General features: G+C 45.1%; 1 protein-coding gene across 1 annotated transcript in view; it reads right to left on the bottom strand.

Annotated features, from left to right (window-relative positions):
• Window positions 1-354: 354 nt before the first annotated feature.
• The window catches only part of LOC122814161 (transcriptional protein SWT1-like), a 1,475,367-nt gene continuing 1,449,827 nt past the window's right edge, over window positions 355-25,894 (bottom strand). The window contains exon 9 of the mRNA XM_044086774.1: window positions 355-505. Within this exon, the coding sequence (XP_043942709.1) occupies window positions 355-505 (151 nt within the window). The remainder of the gene's footprint in view (window positions 506-25,894) is intronic.

Below are 25,894 nucleotides of genomic sequence, written 5' to 3'. Positions count from 1 at the left end.
GATTTGCAACTTGCTATACATCTGGAAGCAACCTCCTATAATGAAATATCCTTCACTCCAAAGTAAGAGCCAACATTCACTGATAATAACTAACAATTATAATCTTACAACTGTTTCACGTTCCTTGATGAAACAGTCTCTTTCTAAAGTAAGAACTAATGTTTCTTGAAGATAGCTAAGTAATTACAATTTTTAGAGATGCAGCTATTCTCAGTGAGAGCATGTGTGAACACAGACATAGTACTACAGTGTCAAGTTGTGTTACAATGTGAAGTAATTTGTTTAGCTCTGCCTAAGAATTTTATTATTCCTGTTCCTGCAAAATGAAGCTAAGAGCTACGAATAAAAGCATAACTAACCTGATTCAGCTGCTCTGACAACAGGAACGTCTTCACATTTTAGGCTGCTACCAGATTTCATTTTTTGCAGTTCAGATACAAGATCCACCTTATTTACAGCTTTAACTCCACTTACTAAGGCTTTACTATTCAGATTTTTATCATCTCTAAACAGAAAGAGAGAGAGAGAGAGAAAGAAAAATTACAAGGCATTTTATATATATTACCTGTTGAGATCATATTAATAAATTAACCAACTTTCATTTGTAAAACAGATGTAGCTTAAGAAATTGTGACTTTTCCATTGAGCAAGGAATTCACTACTTTCTGTTACTTCTACAGTATAGCTTAAGGCTTTTGGTACTACTCATAACATTCTTATGCTTTCACCACCACCTATTACAAACCCATATTTGTATAATTCCCCAAGCCAACACCACATTTGTTCACACTTCCCATGGCATTTACTACAAGTTCTTTTATCACTTAAAATATATCTGCTCACTAGCATTTTCTAAGACCGAACAGTGTCTTCTGGTGCTTTCACCAGGACTACTAATTTTTAACATACCTTATAAATGGCCTTGTTTTACTGGGGAGCTATTTTGCTTCTTCACCTTGGTGACATAAGGCATCCCCCCCTCCCTATTTGATCAGGCAGACAAGATCCTACACCCCATTCGTTCCTCCTAGAAGTGGGAGACAAGCAGAAGTGAGTGGGGTTGATCACCTCTGCAAGACCAGGAGCTTTTTGTTTTTAAGGCCCTAACCCTCCTACTCATGAACAGTACAGCCACAAGGTTTAGTATGCAATGAGAGTTAGTGATGGTGCAACACCCACTTCCACAAATGACATAACCCTCAAGACAGCCCTGACTCCATCAATGCCAGTGCTCCTGTGGGATCTCCTGTTTCCGTCAGGGATACTGCAATGAACCACGTGCCGGGCAACCTTTTTACCTACTCCCTCTGAAAACAGGAGAGTCAGCCACTCTTCTCATCTCATATGCCAACTCCCAACAGCTGCCCTTGCTGCTATTTGAACTTGGGTTGCTTGGGTCATACTCAGGGTTTCATCCTTCAGTTCCAAGAGAGCTGGTTTATAAATACTTGAGTGGATTGTAGCTTGGGGGGGGGGGGGGGGATGTTGTATATGCTGCAGTTCTTCATGAAAGAAAGACAGAACTTTCAGTAACACACTAGGACCTTCCATGACACTTTAATTTCCTCAATTCCACTCTTTCTAGCATATCTCATTACAACATTACGGTCGTTAGAAGTGTCTGCGTTTCTCTTTATGAACCAGCTATCCAGCTGACTGAACAGGCAAAGACCTAGATGGAACTGGCAACTACGGCAGGAAAGCAAAAGAAGGGCTTCCTCCAACTACCTTTAACTTACACCATGCAGAATCAACCATGGAGTTGTTCAACTCGGTGAGAAAGGAAGGAAGGAGGAGGAACATATTCATCTCCAAAGCACTGAGCTTCATTAACTTGGAGGTTTTCTTGGGTTACATGTGAACAGCAGATGACCAAGAGAGTGCTAATCGAGCAATCAATGCATAGTCTTTTAGGCAGGCTCAGCTGCAATATAAATACAGTTATGTATTCACCATAATTATAAATCTATTAGGTCTTCTGTACTAGGTAAAAGGTATGTACTCACCACAATCACAAATCTGTGAGGTCTTCTGTAGGGACTAAATGTTGACATTTCCTCCACTGACATCATGAACTGGATGTCGGGAATGCTCTTAGTTTGCGGGACACTTCTGTTCAATCTCAATCCACTGAATGAGCAGAATAGCATGATCTGTAAGACACACACACACACACGACATACATACACACACACATAACAAAGCAACAAGCATTTGTGCAAAAAATACTGGTTTGTACAGAGGCTGAAATGGCAGTATTAGTGACTACAGATGTTGGATCAATAAAATGACAAGGTATGAGGCCACTGGCAGGACTCAAGACTGAAGTTCCACTGCCACTGGATGCCCTACATTGTGCACCAGACATCCATTACATTTAGGCTGCCACTGATACAAGACGTTCTACTCTGTGTAACAGATTTTGTAGCTCAGTGAATCCAGTTTAATATGGCACAGAATGCTGTAAGTTGCACCTCTAATTACCTGTAATAATTGAGGGAAAGGGGTAGGAGATTAGCTGACCCAGTATGGATGTGGGTCACTGGACCAATTAAATGATGAAGTGATGTAAGGGGACCAAAAATTGGAAATGAACATTGCTACTTGCAAAACAGTTGGACTGGTGCAAATTCAAAGGTTTTGCAATTACCCTATTAACTGACAAATCACACAGATTTTTTTGTTTATCTGAAAAATAGTACAGTTTTGTACCTACCATAAATGTAGATGTTCGAGTGTTCACCCTGCTGCAGTCATCACACTTGGGTTATCCTGCTGTCAGGCAGTCCCGCAGTCAGCCTGAGTTCCAAAGTCTTGGTCCGGCGTCGGTTGCTGTCGCTTCTTCCCTGACGTCAGTGCGCCAGGGGTATATGAGGCATCCAACGCCATTTTCTTCAGTTTCTCTTGCCCCAGATGTCAGGTGCCCCCAATAGGTAGGCAATATATATATTGCTATATAAAAATGTACATATAAAAATAAAACAATACCTTCAGGCACAAGCAAATACACCACAGAGGTTGTATAGGATAGAATGGTATAGATAAGTCCAGCTAGTTCAGAGGGGATGGAGGCAGAGTAACCTGGACTGCAGCAGGGTGAACACTCGAACATCTACATTTATGGTAGGTACAAAACTGTACTATGTTCATCGTGTTACCCTGCTGCAGTCATCACACTTGGGTTGAATCCCAAAGCTAAGGATGGGTGGAGGAGTTAAACAGGGTTAGAAGAAGCTAGTAGGCCCTGCAAAACTGCAGTGGCAAAACCAGCTCTACTCTTAGAATATAGAGGTAAGTGATAGTGTTTGGTGAATGTGTACACTGAACTCCAAGTTGCAGCTTCCAGAATATCCTTGGTTGACACCCCCCTGAGAAAGCCTGCTGATGTAGCTGTAGCCCTGGTGGAGTGGGACCTAATGTTAGCAGGTACCGGTTTCCCATGATGTGTGTAGCAGAAACGTATGCAATGTCCTATCCATTTTGAAATGGTCTGTTTTGAGATAGCTCTTCCTTGTGATCCTGCAGCATAGGCTACAAAGAGCTGGTCAGATTTTCTGAAAGCCTTAGTTTTATCCAAGTAGTAACGTAATTGCCTGTGAATGTCCAAAGAGTGCAGGAGTCTTTCTCCTTTGTTCTGGGGATTTGGGAAAAAGGTGGGCAAATGAATGGTTTGGTTTAGGGCCACACTGGATACCACCTTTGGCATAAAGGAAGGGTTAGTTCGTAGAGAGACTCTGTCTTGATGAAAAAAGAGGAAAGGCTCCACTGCCATTAGTGCCTGTATTTCTGAGACTCTTCTAGCTGAAGTTATTGCTAGTAGCAGGGCAGTTTTCCATGAAAGAAATTTTAAATCAGCTGAAAAAGCTGGTTCAAAGGGCGGCAGTGTAAGCTTTTCCAGAACAAAGTTGAGATCCCAAGTAGGTGTTGGTGCTCTCCTGGGCGGTCTTATGTTCTTAGCCCCTCTGAGGCACTGTCTTAGGAGTGGATGTGAAAATAAAGGAGGATCCGTGTTGTAATGAGCTGAAATTGCTGAGGCGTGGATCTTAATAGATGAAAAGGAAAGTCCTTTGTGCAACATCTTAGTTAAATATTGTAGAATCTGAGGAATGTTTGGATCAAGGGGATTTTGGCCTTTAGCCTGGTTCCAGGCGCAAAATATTTTCCATTTGTCTGAATAGGTTTTCCTGGTGCTGGGCCTCCTGGCCTCCAGAATGACATCCATAACAGCTTTGGATAGAGGTGTTGGCTGGTTGTTTAGGTAATTTGCCATGCAGCCAGGTTTAAAGTCTTGAGCTGGCTGTGTAGAATCTGATTGTCTCGCTGGGTGAACAGGTGAAGAATTTGTGGTAAAAATCCATGGTGGGCCGTGGGCCATGTTCCTTAGAATTGGATACTAATGCTGGCGTGGCCAGTCTGGTGCAATGAGTATCATTTGTGGCCTCTCTAATCTGTCTTTCAGCAGTACCTTTGCTAGAAGAGGCAGTGGAGGAAAGGCATACACTGTTAATGTTTTCCAACTGAATGAGAGGGCGTCCACTTTCCAAGCTTGTGGGTGGAATGTCCTTGTGCAAAATTTTTGAAGTTGGTAGTTTTGGGGGTTGGTAAACAGATCTATGTCTGGGCGTCCCCATTTTTGAGTTATCATTGCAAATACTTGTGGATCTAGTTTCCACTCGTGGGGATCCATGATGTTTCTGCTTAGGTCATCTGCCAATGTGTTTTTCTTTCCTGGCAGGAATTGTGCTTGCAGTTGAACTTGGTAAGACAGTGCTGTGTTCCACAAGGTCATTGCTTGCCTGCATAGAGGGTAGGAATGTGTGCCCCCTTGCTTGTTTATGTACCACATTACTGTGGTATTGTCCGTCTCTATTATTAGTTGTCCTGGGTGTAAGAGGTCCTTGAAAGCTGTTAGGGCATTCTGTACAGCTAGCATTTCTTTTTGATTGATATGCAGATGCCTTTGATCTGTAGTCCATTCGCCCTGAATGCACTGTCCTGCCATGTGTGCTCCCCAGGCATAATTCGATGCATCTGTTGTCATAGTTTGCCTGGCTGTGGGTAAGGTGAAAGGCTGACCCTTGTTGAGGTGACATGCCTATGCCCACCATAGAAACTCCTGTTGAAGGCAGGGAATGAGTGGTATCATTTGTTTCCAAGCTGTGGCTGTGCTGAGTCCATATGCTTTTCAGGTACCATTGTAATTTCCTCATATACAATTTTGCAAATGGCAGTAGTAGTATGCAAGATGCCATGAATCCCAAGGCCTGCAGAATTTTTCTTGCAGGGAGTTGGGTCTTTGTTTCCATTATTTTGAAGTATTGAGTCAGCTGTTGTTGCTTGTCTGGTGTGAGATAAGCCATCTGGGCCGTTGTATTCAAGCTGGCACCCAGGAATATTATGTTTTGTGAGGGCACTAGTTTTGATTTCTTTTCGTTTACTGTGTACCCTAGGCAACTTAGAAGGTGTTTGACAAATGCCAGATGCTTTAAAAGAATGTCCGTGCTTTCTGCTTGAATAAGGCAATCGTCCAGGTATGGGTATACTTGAATTCCTCTTTGTCTTCAGAATGCAATTACTGGTGCCAGGCATTCTGTGAAGACCCTGGGTGCAGTAGATAAGCCAAAGGGCAGTGCAGAGAATTGATAATGGAGGTATCTTCTGCAATTTTGTCTGATAGGGACATGCAGGTATGCCTCCTTGAGGTCCAACGTTACTAGCCAAGCATTCTTCCCAGCATGGGAAGAAGCTGCTGTAGTGTTAGCGTCTTGAATTTTGGTACTTGCAGATAGGTGTTCAGAATTGAAAGATCCAGAATGGGTCTCCATGCTTTGTCCTTTCTTGGGACTAGAAAGAGTCTTGAGTAAAATCCTTGTCCTTGCTCCTGTGTAGGTACCTGTTGAATGTCTCTCATGTCCATGAGAGCTGTAATTTGTTTTTGTGCCTCTGCCCATTGATTTGGTGGCAGGTTTGGCATTCCTTTTATCCTTGGCATGGTATGAAAGTGGAATCTGTATCCTTGTGAGACAATGTTTAGGACCCATTTGTCTTTTGTGATGATGTGCCAGTTGTCTGCAAAAAGTGCTAATTTTCCTCCCAAGGGAGCTGCCAAGAGAGATTTGCTTGGTAGTTTGAGGATTGAGTCATTGTGTTTGTCTTCTGCTAGCCTGGGGCCTGTCTTCTCCTCCTTTCTGGGTAGCAGTACCCCATTGGCAAGGTTTGTAAAGGCCTTGTGACTGACCTCTGCCCCTTGGGTGTCTGTATTTGCCCCTCTGCGATCTGTCAGAAGCTGGAAAGGACCAGTTTTTTATGGCCAATTTCTACTGAAACGAGGGGGTTGTACCTGTAAAAAATCCTTGACCGTCTGCATAGACTTTGCCTTATTCTCCATTTTCTTTAAAACCTCTTCTGCTTTGACACCAAATAATACATCCTGCTGTAAAGGTGCGTCCAATAATTTTGCTTTAACATGATCAGGTAGGGTTTGTTCTTTTAACCAAGCATGTCTACGTATGACAGACCCAGTAACAGCTGCTCTACAGGAAGCTTCCAATGAATCAAATACACATTGTAAAGTATGTTTGCCCACATGTTTAGCTGCATGCAACAGATCCTGTATTTCCTTGACTTCAGACTGTTCAGAATGAGTGCTTATTTTTTGTTTTAATTGAGACATTAGGAACTGCTGATATTTCAGCATGTGAAACTGACAATTTAATGCTCTCATAGCCAGAGTAGCTGAGGTGTATATCTTCTTTCCCCATCTATCTAGGGCTCTTGAATCCCTTTCAGAGGGCACAGGATTTTTAGCCATAGAAGCTTTAGCCCCTTTGGGACCCTGGGAAATTGTTTCTGGGTCAGCCACAGGGCTTTTATAAAGGAATTTGTGTGAGTCAGGAACTCTGTAGTATCTGTCTGGTTTGGCTGGAGCAGGAGGTAGAGAGTCGGGATTTAGACTAGACTCCAAGTAAACATCATCCACAATGTCTAAAACTGGAAGGATAGCAAGTGGTCTGTGCTGGGGTAGTAAAAGGAACTCTCGGTGCCTTTTCTTAGAATCAGAGTAGTCCTGGCCTTCCCAGTGGAATGTTCCCTCATGGTATGTAAAGTTTCCCCAAAGGAGTAGTCTTCAGGGGAGATGCTGAGGGAATAGAGTCTTCAGCATTAGAGTCTTCATAAGGGGGAAAAGCATAATCCTGTTCCTCGGAAGAATCTGAGTTAATTGAAACCTGGTCAGAGGAAGCATAATCCTCCTCTTGTCTTGGTCTTTTTATCTGGAGGGGGATGGGAACCCCTGATTAGGGTAATCAAATCTTCAGCCATCTTAAGCATCTGTTTCTTAGGCATGGGGCCTTGAACTAGAGACTGATGTACAGTCTTTTTTGGTTTTAATGGAGTTTTAAGCTTAGCATAAAATTTAATGGTGAGTGTAGTCGGTCTGAAGACACCTTCTGCAACCAAAGGTGTTTCTACTGCACCGGGATCTCCTTCTGCTCCGGTGTCGGAAGGGCCTAATGAAGATGGCTGCGATGGCCTAGTACACTCCGCTTGAGAATCCGAAGCTGTCTAGGGTTCCAATTCTGCGGTCATCAGGGGCTGCGTAGGCGCCTCACTGAAAACCGGAGAACCGGCGACAGGCCCAGCAGGGGCCTCGGAGTCTGGCTTGTTCCTAGGCTGCCTGTCCTTATCCTTGCGTTTTTTATGCATGCCGGTCGTTGGCTGCTCCGACGGCATGATATAATTAAATTTCCTACCAAAGTAATGTCGTGCGAAGTCAAAACGGCGTTTGATAGTTCGTTTATTAAACCTAGCACAAAACCGACAACCTGTGACGTCGTGGTCTGGGCCTAGGCAAGGAATACAATAAGAATGGAAGTCCTTATGAGGTATTTGCTTCCCACAAGAAATGCAATTGTTAACTTTTTCTGACATCGGACTGAGGCAAGAAAAGGTTCCCCAATGGGGTACTTAGCTTTATTGAAGACTTCGGACTGAAATTCGATTAGAAAATCTCAGGTGTCGGCCGACCAGCACTTGCGAACTGCTTCTGCTTCGGGCACCGCGCGGCAAGAAAGACTGAAGAAAATGGCGTCGGATGCCTCTTATATACTCCTGGCGCACTGACATCAGGGAAGAAGCGACAGCAACCAACGCCAGACCAAGACTTTGGAACTCAGGCCGACTGCGAGACCGCCTGACGGCAGGATAACCCAAGTGTGATGACTGCAGTAGGGTAACACGATGAACATCTGCTCTGCTACAGGTACTCTCCTATTAAAGCAACATGTTGTGCTCCTGAGGGCCTTCAAGTCAATGCAAAAAACAGATGAATAGAAAAGTGGGCATCTGCTTGAGGGATAAATGAAATATATTGCATTGTACTTTCTTGGAATGCTTTTCCTTGGGAACTGACTTGACTATTCATCAAGAAACTTTTTCCAGATAAATTATACAACACACAGCAGATCCCCCCAACTAAACCAATGCTGTGTGTGTGTGTGTCTGTCTGTCTCTCTCTCTCTATATATATATATATATATATATATATATATATATAGATATATAGATATATATATACATACACACACAGACACACACACACACACACATATATATCTATTTATATATATAGCTATATCTATCTAGCTATATATATATATATATACATATATATATATATATATATATATATATATATATATATATGGGCAATTCATTGTACATTCAATTCAGCAAACATTCATAATATCAGCACATGAGATCAAAAATACATTTGATGACAGAACGCTAACATTACTTTGTAGGCTGTGGCTAAGCAGGGAGTGGGGATTCTCCTTTTCCTCACTGTTGCATGATGTTGGAGTTTCGATACTAAATTAGCAGGGGGTGTGGGAGGAAGCACTTTAATTTTCTTTTCTTTTTGATATCTTAGATTTTGGCCTAAAATATCTGAAACTGTGTGGTTCTTGGGACAGATGTACACACAAACACAAACACAAACACACACACACACATATATATATGTATATGTGTGTGTGTGTGTGTGTGTGTGTATCTATCTAGCTATTATATGGATGAATGTATCTGTGTCGGTGTATATAGACACGTCATCTGTTAATCCCATTTTTACTCATAGGGTTGGGGTATCACTTCAACAGTGGCAATCATGTAGAGCCAGTGTTCTCCTCGCCAGGTCTAGCTCTGTCTCAGACACATCATCTCAATCACCTCAAGCACAAAAACATACGCTTCACAATGTGTACTGTGAAGAGTGTATTTTTTTTTAAACTTGACACATGGCTGTCAGAGCAGTTTATCTGTTTGTTCTATCACCTCAAGCTTCCTCAGCTGCTCTGCTTTGACTGCCCAGGTTTCTGCACCATACAAAAGTACTTTTCACACCTTTGTTTTGTATACCTTACTTGTCAGCTTCTTTGGCATTCATCTAGCATTCACAGCCCCTGATACTCTGTACCAGTTAGCAGTGCTTCTGATTCTAACTTTCCTCACTCAGATTTCCCTTCTCTTCAGCTTCACCTCCCAGATACCTAAAGTGTTTAACATATTCCACTATCTCCTCTTCTAACTCACATTTAAGTTTATTCTGATATCCCCATTTCCTGCCATGACCACTGTCTTGTCTGCACTCAGTTTCATCCTACGTGTCTTCAGTTTTTAATTCCAGTCCTCTATTACTTGCTGGAGATCTTATTAACAGCATGGAGTGCCCCATCATCTACATAGAGCAGCTTTGTATATGTGAACATATTAATCAGTTCTTTTGAGTTAAATACATTTTCCTACAGTGACCTCATGACAACCATATCCATTCACAGTTTTTCAGGCCTTTGCTCCAGATCATCCACACATCCACAGACAATTAAGAGTTGCTAATCTAGCTTAGGGATGTGGGTGAAAACAACAGTGCCCAGAGAACACCCACAAGAGCAAGAGGAGGACATTGGGACACCGCAAAGAAGGCACCCTAGCAGAACTGGAGCACCTCTTGCTGTGAGGAGCCAATGCTAATCATGTTGCCACTAGAGATGCACACAAACACATACTTACACAGTTGTACACATGCATTAGGAGTTGCATGAACCATAGTGAATTAAATAACGAATGTACACAAAAATGAATACACACATCAACTTATATTTAGTCACATCATAATGCCATCTTAATATTTAGTGTGCAATATTATTTTTATTTATTTTCACCAGCAATCTGAAATGCTTTCTATCTTAATTTAAAATAGGCCAAAAGCTTTAGCATTCATCTCTGCATTTCCTTTCATCTTAACTCAACTTGAGCATTCAGTTTACTTGCCAAAGTAGCAAAACATGTTGCACACATCTGTGGCCAGTGGCCATGGCTAAGACTACCTAAGTTCCAGTGTTCAGGAGTTACATTTAGTAGTGCTAAACCCATATGTGTGCCTTGACTTTAGCTATTAAGGAGAATTGGGCAGTTACCCTCCTGTTTACTAGCAATGACTCCACTCATATGATCGTTCTTCAGCAACTATTAGCTCATACTGATTTGATTTCTCAGTAAAGGCTTTAACTTTTGAAAATAGGAAGTCTTCCATGGGGGGTGACATTGCTTTCTGAAGGGGTAGATGCCTTTATTCGAGTATGGCAATATATTTCAGTCTGATAAACAAAAAAAACGGATTATATCTATGCTGCTGACCCGTCTGTACAGTGACCTGCACTAGGTAAAGCTGAGCTTTAATTTGTAGCCACTTTCCTCGATGAGTTACTAACTTTGACCTGCGATTCTTTAAGCAGTATATCTGCATGCTGGCTGCAAATGACTACTGCTGCTCCTCCTGCATTCCAGGGGTGCGGGTTCCTGTTGCTCATCAGCAGAATATCTCACAACCTTGTTTCTGGTTAGAACACTTGAATTGACAGACATACTGGCAAGTGTTACTGATCACACTATATGAATTATGGTACAGAAACACTGCTGAATGTTACTTAAATATCCATGTCTTTTCTTTATACTATTCAAAAATTGTGCATTTTGTTTTATACTGCTTTTTGGATTTGGAATCCTTCAAAGTGGAACAGTCCTGCTACTGCAAAGTTTTACTTAGAACAATGGTACTGAGTAAACGGCTTTCATAGAAACAGTGATGAGATTAATGGAATAACTTATTAGTGCTCCATCTCAAAGCACCAGCTACTGTCTTGATGCCTTCTAGGTGGGGACAACTGCACCAGGATAACGGGCTTTAAAATCCAAGCATGAATTCTGGGTTTAAACACTCACATAACAGGAAATCTGGAAGCTTCCATTTCTTTTTGAAACATTTGTAATAAGGTTGCCACCCCTCCATTTTTTCCAGGAGTATTTGGGAATAGCACAAGTTCTCCAGTTTTCCATTTTTCTGAACGCAACTCCAGTATTCTAAATGCTACAATACAGCACTTCCGTATTTTTAAGGAAATGTATTGCTTAAAGGTTATGTCAGCATGTCATCATCTACACTGACAAGCTTTCCTGAATGCCTCTCCTCTTGTTGATTGGCTTGTCGTCTTGAAAAACAGCCAATCGATGTCAGAGAATGACAAAAAGCCTGAGGAAATTAAAAAATAAAAAGAATGGCTCTCAGCAATTCAGTCCAGTTCTTTCAACATTCAAAACAGCTGTTGTTTAATTTTCTTGGTTGCATAAGTGGGTTTTCTAGCCGGTTTGGATTGTGGCAAGAAGGATACCTGGTGCTGCATGAGACATTTTGGAAGGGAAGAAACCATGCCACCACTGACTGGAAGTTTTACCTCCCTTTAGGAGGGAGACTTAGTTGCTGCTACCTGCCTGCTTTTCCTGCTGCTATGTTAGTAATACTACCAGCTAGATTTAGAAGACCTGGGTGACCCCTTTCTTTGAACCTCACACTAAGAGAAAGATTTTGTTGCTGCTGCCTGCCTTTCCTGCCACTACACTAGCAATTGCTACCAGTCAGACCTGGAAGCCCTGGGTGTTTCATTTGTTTGAATCGAGTGTGAGCAGCATAATCATGACCTGAGGTAAGATAATAGAACTCATGATGCAGTTTTAAAGCCCAGGGAGAAAAATAATTGAAGTTGCTAAGAAATTATTGCACTCGTTTAGCTGTTGTTACCATACCTTTCAACTGTCCTTAATTTGATTCAAATTTTAGGTCTGTCCTTAGCCCTCCTAAAAACTGGCGACTTTTGAGGAAAAAGTGGAAATACATTTAATAATTAATGACAATAACTTGAGTTACAGACTTCTTTTACTTCAGAAAAAATGTATACTAACTCTCATTTGCATTTTGTCAATGTCTCAAGTTAAGAGTACTAATATTTTACATGAGTCCCTGACTATTTCTGGATTTGTCCCCGATTCTGTTGAGAGCTATGTTTATAACTTATATGTTATATACTTACCATAACTTGACATCTGTGTTGCCCATTTTCATTCTTCTTCACTACTGGGTCTCAGATCAGACTTGGTCGCATTTTACAGACTTGGATCCTAATCTCGAGCTCCTCCCCTATCCGCAATGCTCCACCCTGTCAACAGCTCCTCAGATCAAGTTTGCTGCCTAATTAATTGTACACAGAAAAAAGAAATCATAAGATGGAGAAAAGAAAGTACAGTTGTGTACACTTACCATAAATGTAGATGTTCGAGTGCATTCAGTGTTGCAGCCATCACATTTGGGTTATCCCTTATCTCTGCCAGGGTAGCCCTCGACCGGCCCGAATGCCAGAGACTTAGTATTTCTGCATTGGTTGCGGTCGCTTGAGGACTAACGTCAGGTCGTCAGGAGTATAAAGTAAGGCAGTCGACGCCATTACATAGTTTTTTCTTGCCCTAACCTGTCAGGAGCCCAGGTTCTGGTGGAAAAACCCTACCAGTGGAAAATAAATACCAATATGTCCCTTGTAAGGAAGGAGAACAAGGAAGAAAGGTAACAAAAGGAAAAAAAAAAGGGGGGGGGGACCAGGACTGCAACATTGAAGACACTTGAACATCTACATTTATGGTAAGTGTACACAACTGTACTATGTTCTTCGTGTTTCACTGTTGCAGTCATCGCATTTGGGTAGATTCCCAAAGCTGAGGAAATGGGTGGAGGCAGTCAAGGAAACTAGGGGCTGGGTAAGGTACCCTGCAAGACTGCAGAGGCAAATCCTGCCCTGGATTTGGAGAAGAGAGGCAGGGGGCAATGCTTGGTAAAAGTGTGAACAGATGTCCAGGTGGCACCCTCCAGGATGTCCCTGGTGGGGACTCCTCTGAGGAAAGCTGCAGAGGTGGAGGCTGCTCTGGTGGAGTGTGTCCTGACCCCCTTGAGGGAGGCTTTCCATGCTGTTAGTACCAGAAATTGATACAGTGTGCTATCCATTTGGAAATGGTTTGCTTGGAGATGGCTTTGCCTTCTGCCCCTGCAGCAAAGCTAACCAGCAACTGATCAGACCTTCTGAAGGATTTAGACCTGTTCAGATAGAATCTGAGCTGTCTGTGTACATCTAGAGAGTGAAGAATCCTTTTCCCCTTGTTCTGGAGATTAGGAAAGAAGGTGGGCAAATGAATGGATTGGTTGAGGGCCACACTGGACACCATCTTGGGCATGAAGGATGGGTTAGTTCTGAGGGATACCCTGTCTGCATGGAAGATGATGAAGGGTTCCACAGCCATGAGTGCTTGCAGCTCAGAGACTCTTCTGGCTAAAGTGATGGCCAGAAGTAATGCTGTCTTCCAGGAGAGAAATTTTAGCTCTGCAGAAGAAGCTGGTTCAAAAGGGGGCAGGATGAGCTTTTCCAACACAAAGCTAAGGTCCTAAGCTGGTGTTGGTGCCCTTCTGGGGTGCTCAACTTGCTAGCCCCTCTGAGGAACTGTTTAATCAAAGGGTGTGAGAAAAGGGGCTGCTCAGTGGGAAAATTAGCAGAAATAGCAGAGGCAAGAATTTTTATAGAGGAGAAAGAGAGACCACTGTGTGGTAGGTCAGCTAAGTAATCCAGGATGGGAAGGATGGAGGGCTGTGCCGTACTGGCTCCCTTAACCTGGATCCAGGTGTAGAACCGTTTTCATTTATCTGCATAAGACTTTCTGGTGCTAGGACGTCTGGCCTCACTGATAACATCCAGAGCCTGTTTACTGAGGATGGCAGATTGGTTCGGGGTTAGGGAATAAGCCAAGCTGCCAAACTGAGTGTCTGCAATTGGGGATGCATGAATTCCTCTTCCCTCTGGGTCAGGAGGTTTGGAATCTGAGGAAGATGCCATGAAGGCAGCAGGGACAGGCTGCGCAGCAAGGGGGTACCAGTGTTGTCGGGGCCAGTCTGGAGCTATAAGAATGGTCCTTGGTTTTTCCTCGCTTATTTTGAGCAGTAACCTGGGGATGAGAGGTAGGGGAGGAAAGGCATAGACAAATAGACTGACCCAGGGGAAGGGCGGGGCATCCACTTTCCAAGCTATGCAGTGATGCTCCCTGGTACAGAATTTGCTGAGCTGATGGTTGGTGTGGGAGGCAAAGAGGTTGACCTTCGGGGTTCCCCATTTCTGTGTTATTAGGGTGAAGGTGCTTCAGTTGAGTTGCCACTTGTGTGGGTTCAGAAGGTTTCTGCTTAACTGGTCTGCCAGAGAGTTGAGAGAGCCTGGTAGGAATTGTGCTAACAGGTGTAGATGCATGGAAGAGGCTGTGAGCCAAAGGGTCATGGCCGGCCTGCATAGAGGGTAGGAGTGAGTCCCTTCCTGCGTGTTGATGTGCCACATCACAGAAGAGGGTAGGAGTGAGTCCCTCCCTGCGTGTTGATGTGCCACATCACAGTAGAGAGGGTAGGACTGAGTCCCTCCCTGCTTGTTGATGTGCCACATCACAACAGAGGGTAGGAGTGAGTCCCTCCCTGCGTGTTGATGTGCCACATCACAGTGGTGTTGTCTGTTTTGATCAGGAGAACCCCTGGAGAGAGAAGGGGTTTGAAAGCTATCAAGACGCTCTGCATAGCCATCATCTTTTTTTGATTGATGTGCAGAGGGATTTGTTGCGGGCTCCACTGGCCCTGTATACACCTGCTATCCAGGTGTGCAGCCCAAGCGTATTCTGATGCATTTGGGGTCAGGGTCTCGGCGGCAGGGGGTGGGGAGAAGGGGAGTCCCTTGTTGTGGGAGCATGCTGTTGCCCACCAAGGAAATTCCTTTCTGAGGCAAGGAATTATAGGTAGAAGAGTTTCCAGGTCTTGAGAGTGTTGACACCAAAGGCTCTTTAGGTACCACTGAAGTTTCCTCATATGCAGTCTGGCATATGGAATGAGTAGTATGCAAGATGCCACGAACCCCAGAGCTTGCAGGATCTTCCTTGCAGATAGCTGGGGTCTGGTGGCTAGTTGAGAGAAGTAGGCTGCCAGGAAAATTTGTTTCTCTGGTGTAAGGTATGCCATCTGGGATGCTGTGTCCAGACTTGCTCCCAGGAAGATTATTCTATGGGTGGGCACCTGTTTGGATTTCTTTTCGTTGATTGTGTACTCTAGGGAGGTTAGTAGGGTCTTTACAAAAACCAGTTGCTTGAGCAGCTTTTCCTGGCTGTCTGCCTGAATAAGGCAGTCGTCTTAAGTATGGGAAAATTTGAATATTTCTTTGTCTGCAAAAGGCAATGGCCGAAGCCAGACATTTTGTGAAACTCTGGGAGAGGTAGATAACCCAAAGGGAAGCACAGAGAACTGAAAGTGTTGAGATCCTGCCCTGAAGTGGAGATATTTCCTGCGTGATTCCCTGATAGGAATGTGGAGGTAGGCCTCTTTTAGATCTAGGGTGGCTAGCCAAGTGTCTTTGGAGAGCATGGGTAGCAGCTGCTAGAGGGTGAGCATGTTGAATTTTGGGATCATCAGGAAGGTGTTTAGAATGGATAAATTGAGGATGGGGCCATCTCTGGTCTCTCCTGAAGTATCTTTCCTGGATTCTGGAGCCCACTCAGGACCTCCTGTCTCACCAGACAGAGACTCAATATCCCAGTCTACATGTCCTCAAACTAACCACTTGGTTTCTCCAATTCCATTAATTGTACAAGGTCCAGGCTTGCTTCCCGTGTAAGTGACTTTGTGTTGGGTTCCAAAAAATCAACCACTAAAAAAGTAAACAGAAGCAAATGGAAACGGTTCACTATTTGGGCTTCTAAAGAAAATATTGATCCATTTTCAGCCCTTGTTTTAGCTATCCTTCTTTTGCAGAAAATGTTTTTGTTTCCCTTTCTGCATCTAGATTATACAGCACATTCATGAAAGGGATTTTTCTACTTAGACTTCCAATAAAAGACCCCTCTTTACAGTGGGATCTCACTATTGTTCTTCATGGCCTTACTTACTTGAACCAGCCAGTGATAGTGATATGAAATTTCTATCCTGGAAGACTATATTTCTGATAGCCATTGCATCATTAAAGAGAGTTTTCAGGCCTTGTCATCCAAACCACCCTACATAATTTTTCATAAAGCTATAGTATCCCACCGTACCAGTCCATACTTTATGCCTATGGTGGCCACAAAGACTAACATTAATCAGTGTATTCAATTACTGGTATTCTTCCCAAATTTCTCTAACAAGGGCGAATATGTGTAACACCTTCTTAATGTCCATAGACAACTTAGTTTTTACCTTCATAGAACAAAATAAGAAGTTATGTACCTACCATAACGTTCCATGTTAGTTGTCTTCTTCTCGCCTTCTTTCTTGCTGGATGGGTTCGGAGCCGATCCTCGGCTCCGACTCAGCCTTCTACTAAAGCTTGAGAGCTATTTACTGGCTCGAGGCCTCCCCATATCCCACAATGCTTGGCGCTAGATACCCAGATCTCGTTTGGCAGAGCTAACACCATAGAAGAAAATTTCAAGGACACCTGTCCAAACTACAAGGTTTACCTACAGTACTAAAACAGAGAAGGACGTAACCAGATAAGACTCAGCCAGAGGAAGAAGGCCTCAAAAAGGGACTCTTCTCGGTCTGTCCAGGCTAGGGGGGTGGAGGATGGGACGCAAGAAAGAAGGCGAGAAGAAGACAACTAACATGGAACGTTATGGTAGGTACATAACTTCTTAATGTTAAGTTGTCTTCTTGCCTTCATTCTTGCTGGATGGGACAGCGTCCCTAGCACCTAAGTCCTGGGTGGCTCATTGGAACAGACTCTTGAGCACAGTGGAACCAAAATCAGCTCGACTCCTAGAGGCCATATCCAACTTATAATGTGAAATGAAAGTATGAGGAGTGGCCCATGTGGCTGCAGCACAAACAGATTCCATTGGTAGTCTTGCTTGAAAAGCTACCGAAGTAGCTAACGCTCTGGTGGAATGAGCTTTTGGTTTTGTAGGGAGTTCTTTATGTCTCAGTTGATAAATCAAAGTAATAACAGAGGCCAACCACCTGGATAAGGTTACTTTAGAAACTGGCAGGCCCTGTTTGCCCTCAGCATAGGACAGGAAGAGTTGGTCCGATTTTCTTGTTTGCTTAGTCCTATCCAAATAAAAACGTAATTGCCTATGAACGTCCAGTTGGTGTAACTTTTGTTCAGCTTTGTTCGAATAGTTAGGAAAAAAGACAGGTAGATCAATAGCCTGATTCAGGTTTGTTTCGGAAGGTATCTTGGGCAGAAATAAGGATTAGTCCTGAGTGAAACTCTATCCTTGAAAAACAAAATAAGGAAGGTGAATACAGAGGGCTTGAAGTTCCGAAACTCTCCTAGCTGTGGTGATGGCTACTAAAAAAGAGAGTCTTCCAGGAGAGTAATTTTGAGGAACAGGAGGCCGCAGGTTCAAAAGGAGGGAGAATCAAGGAAGCTAATATAAGGTTTAAATCCCACGGAGGTGGGGGATCTCTGACTGGGGGCCTAAGTAAAATAGTCCCTTTAAGAAAGGCCTTGCAAAGTTTGTGGGACATGATGCTGGTTTCTGACAGGCCAGCGTGGAAATTTGCAATAGCAGCCAATTGGACCCTAATGGTGGCAGACGAGGAACCAGCTCGAAAAAGTTCTGCTAAAAAATCTAGAACGTGATGGACAGGGGCTGTAAAGGGATCTATATTTCTAGCCTCTGCCCAGAAAGAGAAATGTTTCCACTTACTAGCATGTCTTCCTGGTAGTAGATTTGTGCGAAGAAAGGATGATTTCACGCACCGGCTGAAAAATATGTGGAAGCCTGGCTAAGGTTGGAAGTGGAGCAACCAAGCTGTGAGGTTGAGAGACTGAAGGGATTGGTGCAGCCCACCCGACTGATGGACCAAGAGATCTGGCACTGGGTCCAGATTCCAAGGCTGCTCCAGCAGGTGACGATGCAGGAATGGGAACCAAATTTGTCGAGGCCAGTAAGGTGCAATGAGGATCATCCTGGATCCCAACGCGGTCACCTTCTGAATTAGTTTGGCAATTAGGGGAAAAGGTGGGAATGCATACAGAAGACCCCGGGGCCAATCGTGAACTACAGCGTCACTGAGGGAGTGGCCGGGGAGGGGGAAGAGAGTGAAGAAATCATCGCACTTGTTATTGAGAGGAGTTACGAAAAGGTCGCAGCAAGATTGACCCCATCTGTGGAAGATTTTGTCCGCTACTGACTGATTGAGAAACCACTCATGAGGCATGAGAATAGCTCTGCTTAGCCTGTCTGCTATGATGTTGGACTTCCCAAGGATGTGCGTTGCTATCAGAAACCGTTGAGAGAAGATCGCCCACTGCCAGAGTCTGAGTGCTTCTCGACATAAGGGATAGGACTTGGTTCTGCCCTGCTTGTTGATGTACCAAACTACAGACATATTGTCTGTTTGAATTGCAATAGTCCTGGTGGGTAGAGAGTCCTGAAGAGCTTGCAACGCTAAAAGCATCGCTCTCATCTTCAAGACGTTTATGTGCAAGTGGTACTCTAGAGATTGCCAAGTGCCCTGGGCAGTCCTGCCCTGAAATTGCCCCCCCCCCTGATCAGGGAGGCATCCGTGGTCATCGTGGCAACAGGAGGAGGAAGAACAAACGGTCTGCCCTGAAGTACTAGAGGGGAGACCATCCACCAAGCCAGGTGGTCTTTGCATGATTGAGTAATTCTTATGTTGTGAGACATCGGAAGTTGTTGAAAAGACCATTGGGTGAAAAGCATCCACCTAAGAATCCGCATGTGAAAAGGAGCCAGGGGAATTAATGTGATTGCTGCTGCCATTAGACCCAAATTTTTCAGTACAAATCTGGCCAGAATCCTCTTGCACTGTAGTAAGACCTGCACATGTCGGCAAATGTCTGATACTCTGTCTAAAGGAAGTTTTGCAGACAGCTCTTTTGTATTTAATCTTGCGCCTATAAAGGTTATAGATTGACAAGGCAACAATGCAGACTTTTTGAAATTTATTGAGATACCTAGCTCAGAGCAAGTTTGGATGGTATAATCCCTGGCTCGCAAGTAGCTGATGCCTGGTGGGAGCAGTAAGGAGCCAGTCGTCTAGATATGGAAACACCTGGAATCCTCGCCGTCTCAGGTGAGCCGTAACCACTGCCATGCATTTGGTGAACACCCTGGGGGCTGTGGTGAGACCAAATGGCAGGGCTATGAATTGATAGTGACTGGCTCCCAGCCGGAAGTGGAGAAACCCTTCTGGAGCGTCTGTCCATTTTGATATGGTAGTATGCATCCTGAAGGTCTATGGAGCACATCCAATTGTCCTGACCCAAAAAGGGTAGAATGGACTGAAGCGTGACCATCCGGAACTTCGTTCTTTGAACAAATTTGTTTAACCTGCTGAGATCCAAAATGGGTCTCCAGTCCCCTGTCTTTTTTGGTACTAAAAAGAACTTGGAGTAAATCCTGGATCCTTGCTGGTCTGCTGGGACTGGCTGGATGGCCCTTTTTTTAGCAGTTTTGAAATTTCTAGCACTGATTGTTCCCTTAGACCGGGTGGAACATCTGGAAGGGACCTGGTTGTTTGTACAGGGGTGTGGACAAAGGGGATTTTGTAACCCTCAGATATGATGGACCGTACCCATTTGTCTTGTGTGAGGAGTTGCCAGGCTTCTGGGTACAGTGACAATCTTCCCCCGACTGCCTCCAAAGGTGGACAGTCGGGCAGCCCCACAGGGGTGCTGAAAGGGTTTGTCAGAGAAAGACTCGCTGCTACCCTGATTTTGCGGACCCCCTCTGCCCCTCGGGCAGCATCTATTATTGTTCCCTCCTCTGCCCCTGGAGGTAAACTCGCCACGTGTGTCAGGCACGACTCCCTGGGGTTTCCGAAACCACATTTTTCCACTCTTCTGACCTTTAGGGCATGGTCTAGAGGGAGTAGAAAAACGGACTCCCACAGCAGAGAGAGTCTTGCCTTCCTGCTCACACCTGGTAAGGGTATCCTTCACCTGTGGTCCAAACAAAGAGGAACCATCGAAGGGGGTATTGGTGAAGGACACCTTAAAGGGGTCAGCAAAGTTACATAACCGCATCCAGGCATGTCTTTTCAAAGCCACGCCTGTACCTGCGGCCCTACTCGCCCCATTAGCTGCATAAGAAATGAGCCACGTGGAGGAGTTGACGATAGAGTTAACGGTCACCAGCTGGGCGTTAATCTTATCCAGAGCCCCCGCAGCTGATGGATCCTGAAGGGTATCACCCAGTTCCTTGAGAAGATCCCTTTGAAGGCGAGTGAAATGGCACAGATAATTCAGCGATTGCATGGAAAAAGTCGCTGAAGAAAACATCCGCTTCCCGCACCTGTCCATTGTCCTAGACTCTTTATTAGGTGGATGGACAGGCACCTAAGGGTCAGCCAACTCCTTCTTAGTGGCTGCTGCCACCACCATGGCATCAACAGAGACACCTTTTGTCAGAAATTGTTTGTCAGGTGGGGCTGTAATGAACTTAGTGGGAATATGGGGAGTTGGTTCCACTGTGTCCGGGGCTGACCACGCCCTTCGAGCCACCACTTCCATGAGCGGGTCGAAGGGTGGAGACACCCAGGAGGTGGAAGGGCGAGAACCAAATGCGTCCAAGTACACCGACTCGTCCTTGGACGGGTTAAGGGCAGTCCAGTTCCCCCTCTGCTTAAGGAACTCTAGGATGTCTGAAAAAGAGACATCCTCAGAGGGGGATCTTGGGGACCCTTCGGAATCCTCCAAGTCGGTATCAGATGTGACTGACTCGGGGGAGTCAACATGTTTCCTCTTACATTTTCTCTTCCGAGAGGGCTCCTCTGAATGATCAGGGGAGGCCTCAGAAGAGGAAGATACGCCCAATGGGGTGGCCTGGAGCATCTGTTCTCCACGCTTCGGGTCAGGAGGGTGGCCAGAAACCGATGCAGGCACCATGGGGGGAGGAGCCGAAGGGGCCGATTGAAGAGCCAACTCAAGAGTCAGCACACTCCTCATGACCTTGAAGGTGCCCGTCAGGCAGAGCAGAGGGTCCCCGCTCCGAAGAGACGTGAACCCCTCCCGGCAGCGATAGGGATGGCTCTGAGGCTGATGGGGCCGAGCTCACCTGCGCCGAAGCCCCGAGAGGGAGAACGGGGTCGGACAAAGGTCCGATGCCACTCGCCCCCTCGGAGCCAACGAGGGAATCCCGGTGCCCAGATCCCTCCAAGTAAGGAACCAATGAAGAGATCGGAGCAAACAAAGAAGCCGAAAGGTGTGGTATCGGCTCTGATGTTTCCAAGATTCGAGCCCCAACCAGCTCCGGCTCCGAACACAAAAGGGAAGTCAGAGGAGGAACTGCTGAAGACACCGGGACAGCCACAGTCTGTTGAGAAGGGCTGGTTAACATCTTGGCCAGGGCCTGCGATTTAAGCAGTCTACTGACCGCCCTCTCCAAGTCATGGTCGGATAACCTGGAAGATCGAGAGGAGTGGGACCTATGGCTTCGTTCCGACTGAAGCAACGGTGACCTCGGAGCCGAGCGAACCGATTCTAGGGAAGGGGACCTAGAACGTTTTCGGCCCAATGATGGTTCCGACAGTAAAGTCGGAGCCAACTGAGGTCTAGAGGTGTCGGTTCCAGCTGGAGCCGAAGAGGAGGCAGATGCTCCGCCCGGCGACGGCTCCGAACTGGGAGCCGATGGCTTGGTGGGCTTTGAGGATTTCCCTGACTGAGGCTTTGCCGGGGATCCCTCTAGCTTGAGTAGGCCTCTCCAAATAAGCTTGTTCCTAGGCTCCTGCAGGACTCTTGGGCTGAAGGCACGACAGACCGAGCAGGAGTCCTGCAGGTGTAGGGAACCCAAGCAATAAATGCAAGAAGTGTGACCGTCTGTCAGAGACATCTTCTAACAGCACGAGTCACACTTCTTGAAGCCTGAAACTTTAGTATCCTTGGACATACTAGCCCGGGGACACCAAAGAGAGAAAAACTTACACTAGTGCTTAAAACAAGGCACACAGACACACTCACACGCCTGCACTAGATAAGCTAACAATAATAATAACAACAACCTCAATAAAAATATACAAAAAAGACTAGAAGGCTAAACACTACTTCTATAGGTACAACAAGGGGTGGGGGGGGGGGGGTTAGCCACTAACAGAGAAGAAATAGGGGGGGGGGTGAAACTCTCTAACAGAAAACGAGTTTCCTAAGTGGGACAAACTAGGGGATACACAGTATAACAATACTACAAGGCAAAAACAATCTATCTCTAAGAAAAAGTGCAGTTAAATATTAGCTGAAAACAGAAAAAAAAAGGATTAATACGACCTGAGCCAGTAAAAACGCAACCTCGTAGCTGAAGCGGCAAACGAGATCTGGGTATCTAGCGCCAAGCATTGTGATATGGGGAGGCCTCGAGCCAGTAAATAGCTCTCGAGCTTTGGTAGAAGGCCGAGTCGGAGCCGAGGATCGGCTCCGAACCCATCCAGCAAGAATGAAGGCGAGATAGACAACTTAACATCAGTGTAGGAAACCTGAACAGCTGTTTGTATCCTTTTCTCCTAACCAAGTAGGTCAAGCAGTCATTAAGGTTACTTTGGTCAAATGGATTATGGATTATATTTCTCTAGTTTATCCAAAAATGGTTTAAAGTTACCTCACCTTCGTAAAGCCAACTTTACTAAATCTATAACCACTTCATTTGCCTTTTCCTCCAGAGCCTCAATTGACAATATTTGTGCTGCAGCCACCTGGTTAAAGACTCGTACTTTTATGAGTCACTACAAATTGGATGTTGTCTGCAGAAGCAGAGCTTCTTTCAGTTCAGCAGTGCTCTGGCATATCCTTCTTTGAGGTCATTCAAGGGTAACGTAGCTGGGGAGTCTGACCTAATAGTAAGGAAGAATAAAAGCAGCAACATCAGATTTATAATTTACATATTTACCATAACTTGGAATCTATATTGTCCATTTTGATTCTTCGTCACCTTCCCTCCCAGCCATCCCCCAGCCTAGTGACTCCTAGAGGACTGACTGACATTTTTAGGATCTTTTAGGATCCTGGTTTGAGCCTCTGGATGTTCTTCGTGTTTCACTGTTGCACTCATCACATTTGGGTTATCCTTATCCCTGCCAGGCTAGCCCTCGCCCAGCCCAAACACCCGAAACTTAGTATTTCTGCGTCGGTTGCTGTCACTTGAGGACTGGCGTCAGGTCGTCAGTAGTATAAAGTAAGGCAGCCATCAGTAGTATAAAATAAGGCAGCCAACGCCATTAGATCAGTCTTCCTTGGCATGGAGCCCGAAGCAGAAGCAATTTGCACGAATGCCGGTCATCCGCTACCTGAGTTTCCGTCTCTGAATTGAAGTTGAAGTCTTCTAAAGCTAAGCATCCCGTTGGGGATCCTTTTTTCTTGCACTAACCGATATCAGAAAAAGTTAATAATTGTCTTGCCTGTGGAAAGCAAATACCACACCGAGACTTCCACTCTTACTGCATCACTTGTTTAGGCCCAGACCACTACATCCCCCGTTGTCGCTTCTGTGCTTTGTTCAACACAAGAACTATCTATCGTCGGGCCCTTATTCTAGCCGGATATTTTCGTTTACAGTCCTTGAATTCCAATATGACTTCAGTAAGCCACCCGACAGCAGATCTTCCGAAAAAACAAAGATAAAGACAGAGACAGACCGCACAAGTCCAAACCTACCAACAACGCTTCCGTTAAGCTAGTCGTCAGTCCTCCGGTACTCAGTGAGGCACTTTCGCAGCCCCTGATGCCCACTTCATTTGATTCGCAGGCCGCTACCAAGACCCTTTCGGAGTTCGGTATGCAGCAAAAATTTCTTATTTGACTAAGGATCCTGTGGTCGTCTCTACCTTGGATGGGTCCGGAGCCGCTGAGCAGGCACCAGCTTCCGAGGAAGTCCTTCGCACTATCGAATCACAACACAAAACATCTTCTTTTGCAACTACCATTCTTTCAAAAACGACCGAGTCTTTTAGGCCCAGGGTTTGAACCACACCCAAAAAACCAACGACCCACTCTCAGGCACCTGCTACCTTGCCTCAGTCTCAAATGATTAAAATGGCGGCAGACCTTATTATGCTGATCAGGGGAAGCCAAGTTACCCCCTCAAAAAGGAAAAGAGATCTGTCCCCTGTAGTTTTGTCTGAACAAGAGTCAGATGAATCTGATGCATCTGACTTTGAAGACATGCAAGCCCTCTCCATTTATGAGGATTCTAATGCAGAGGACTCCATTCTTTCAGCCTCTCCCTCGGAGGATTTTTCCTTTGGGGAAATCCTGCATACTTTAAGGGGGCATTTCCAGTAGGAGAGTCAGGACTACCCTCAGACTAAAAAGAGACTCAGGGAAATCCTAGATCTTCCACAACGCAGACCGTTGGCCATCCCCCCAGTCCTGGATGTTGTGGATGATGATTTCCTTGACTCCAGACGCCTTACCTCCTGCTGCTCACAGAAAACCAGATGGGTACTATAGATTCCCTAACTCACACAAATATCTTTTTAAAAATCCAACAGCTGACCCTGAGGTCATTTCTCAAGGGTCACAAGGGATTAAAGCAACCTCTGCTAAGAATCCCACCACCTCAGACAAGGATTCCCGAGCATTGGACAGATGGGGTAAAAAAAGTGTACAACTCAACTACTCTTGCTATCAGGGGATTAAATTGTCAGTTCCATATGGTAGCGCTGACACCTCACAGTAAGACGCTGTCCGGTTTGACTCTCAGCTAGAGCATCTTCTGCATGGAGAGTGGAGACATGCGTGAATGGGCGTTCCTTCGTTGAAGGTTGTGCGTCAGGGCTGGCAATTCGGTACGTAAAAATCAATTGCCAATCATTAGCGGACTGGAGTTCCGCTGTGGCAACCCCTAACCGGGAAAAGCCAAAAGACACAACAACAACATATGCTGAAATTTCAGCAACATACTTTGGAACTCCTTAAACAAAAAATGTCTTCCTTTCCTGCTTGGGCAGAATCTAAAGATTTACAAGACTTAATGCATTCTGCAAGTCAAGTACCTAAACACACCTTGCACTGTGGTTTTGATGCCCTAGAAGCTTCTTGCAGGGCAGCAGTCGCTGGATCTGTCATTAGAAGACATGCATGGCTTAAGGAACAACCCCTGCCAGACCATGTCAAATCTAAGTTGTTGGATGTCCCCTTGCACAAAGACAACTTATTTGGCACTAAGGCAGAAGAGGTCTTAAAAAAGATGGAAGAAGAAGCAAAATCTATCCAAACAGTTAAGGATTTCTTACAGGACCAGCCCCCTAGGTTCAGCAGGCATTGTCCCTTCAAGCAGTGGTCCTTTCCTGCTCCGAGTAAACCAGCCCAGCCTAGGCCCCGTGGAAACAGACGGCCCAGACAACAGCCCCAGGGAATGCAAGGTCTAAGCAGAGGACTCCCTCCACTTCAAAACTAGGGAGTTCTAAGCCAACCCCTTACGGTAAGAACTCACAATAACTCACCTCCTCCACCCCCCCTGCCCACCTTCACTTACCCTAGGAGGAAAACTCTCCTTTCACTCAAGC

The sequence above is a fragment of the Protopterus annectens genome, chromosome 10.part0, assembly GCF_019279795.1.
Source record: "Protopterus annectens isolate FY-2018-M chromosome 10.part0, PAN1.0, whole genome shotgun sequence".
Lineage (NCBI taxonomy): Eukaryota > Metazoa > Chordata > Ceratodontiformes > Protopteridae > Protopterus > Protopterus annectens.
Note: the sequence above shows the minus strand (reverse complement) of the source record. Positions and strands in the feature narration are given on the sequence as shown.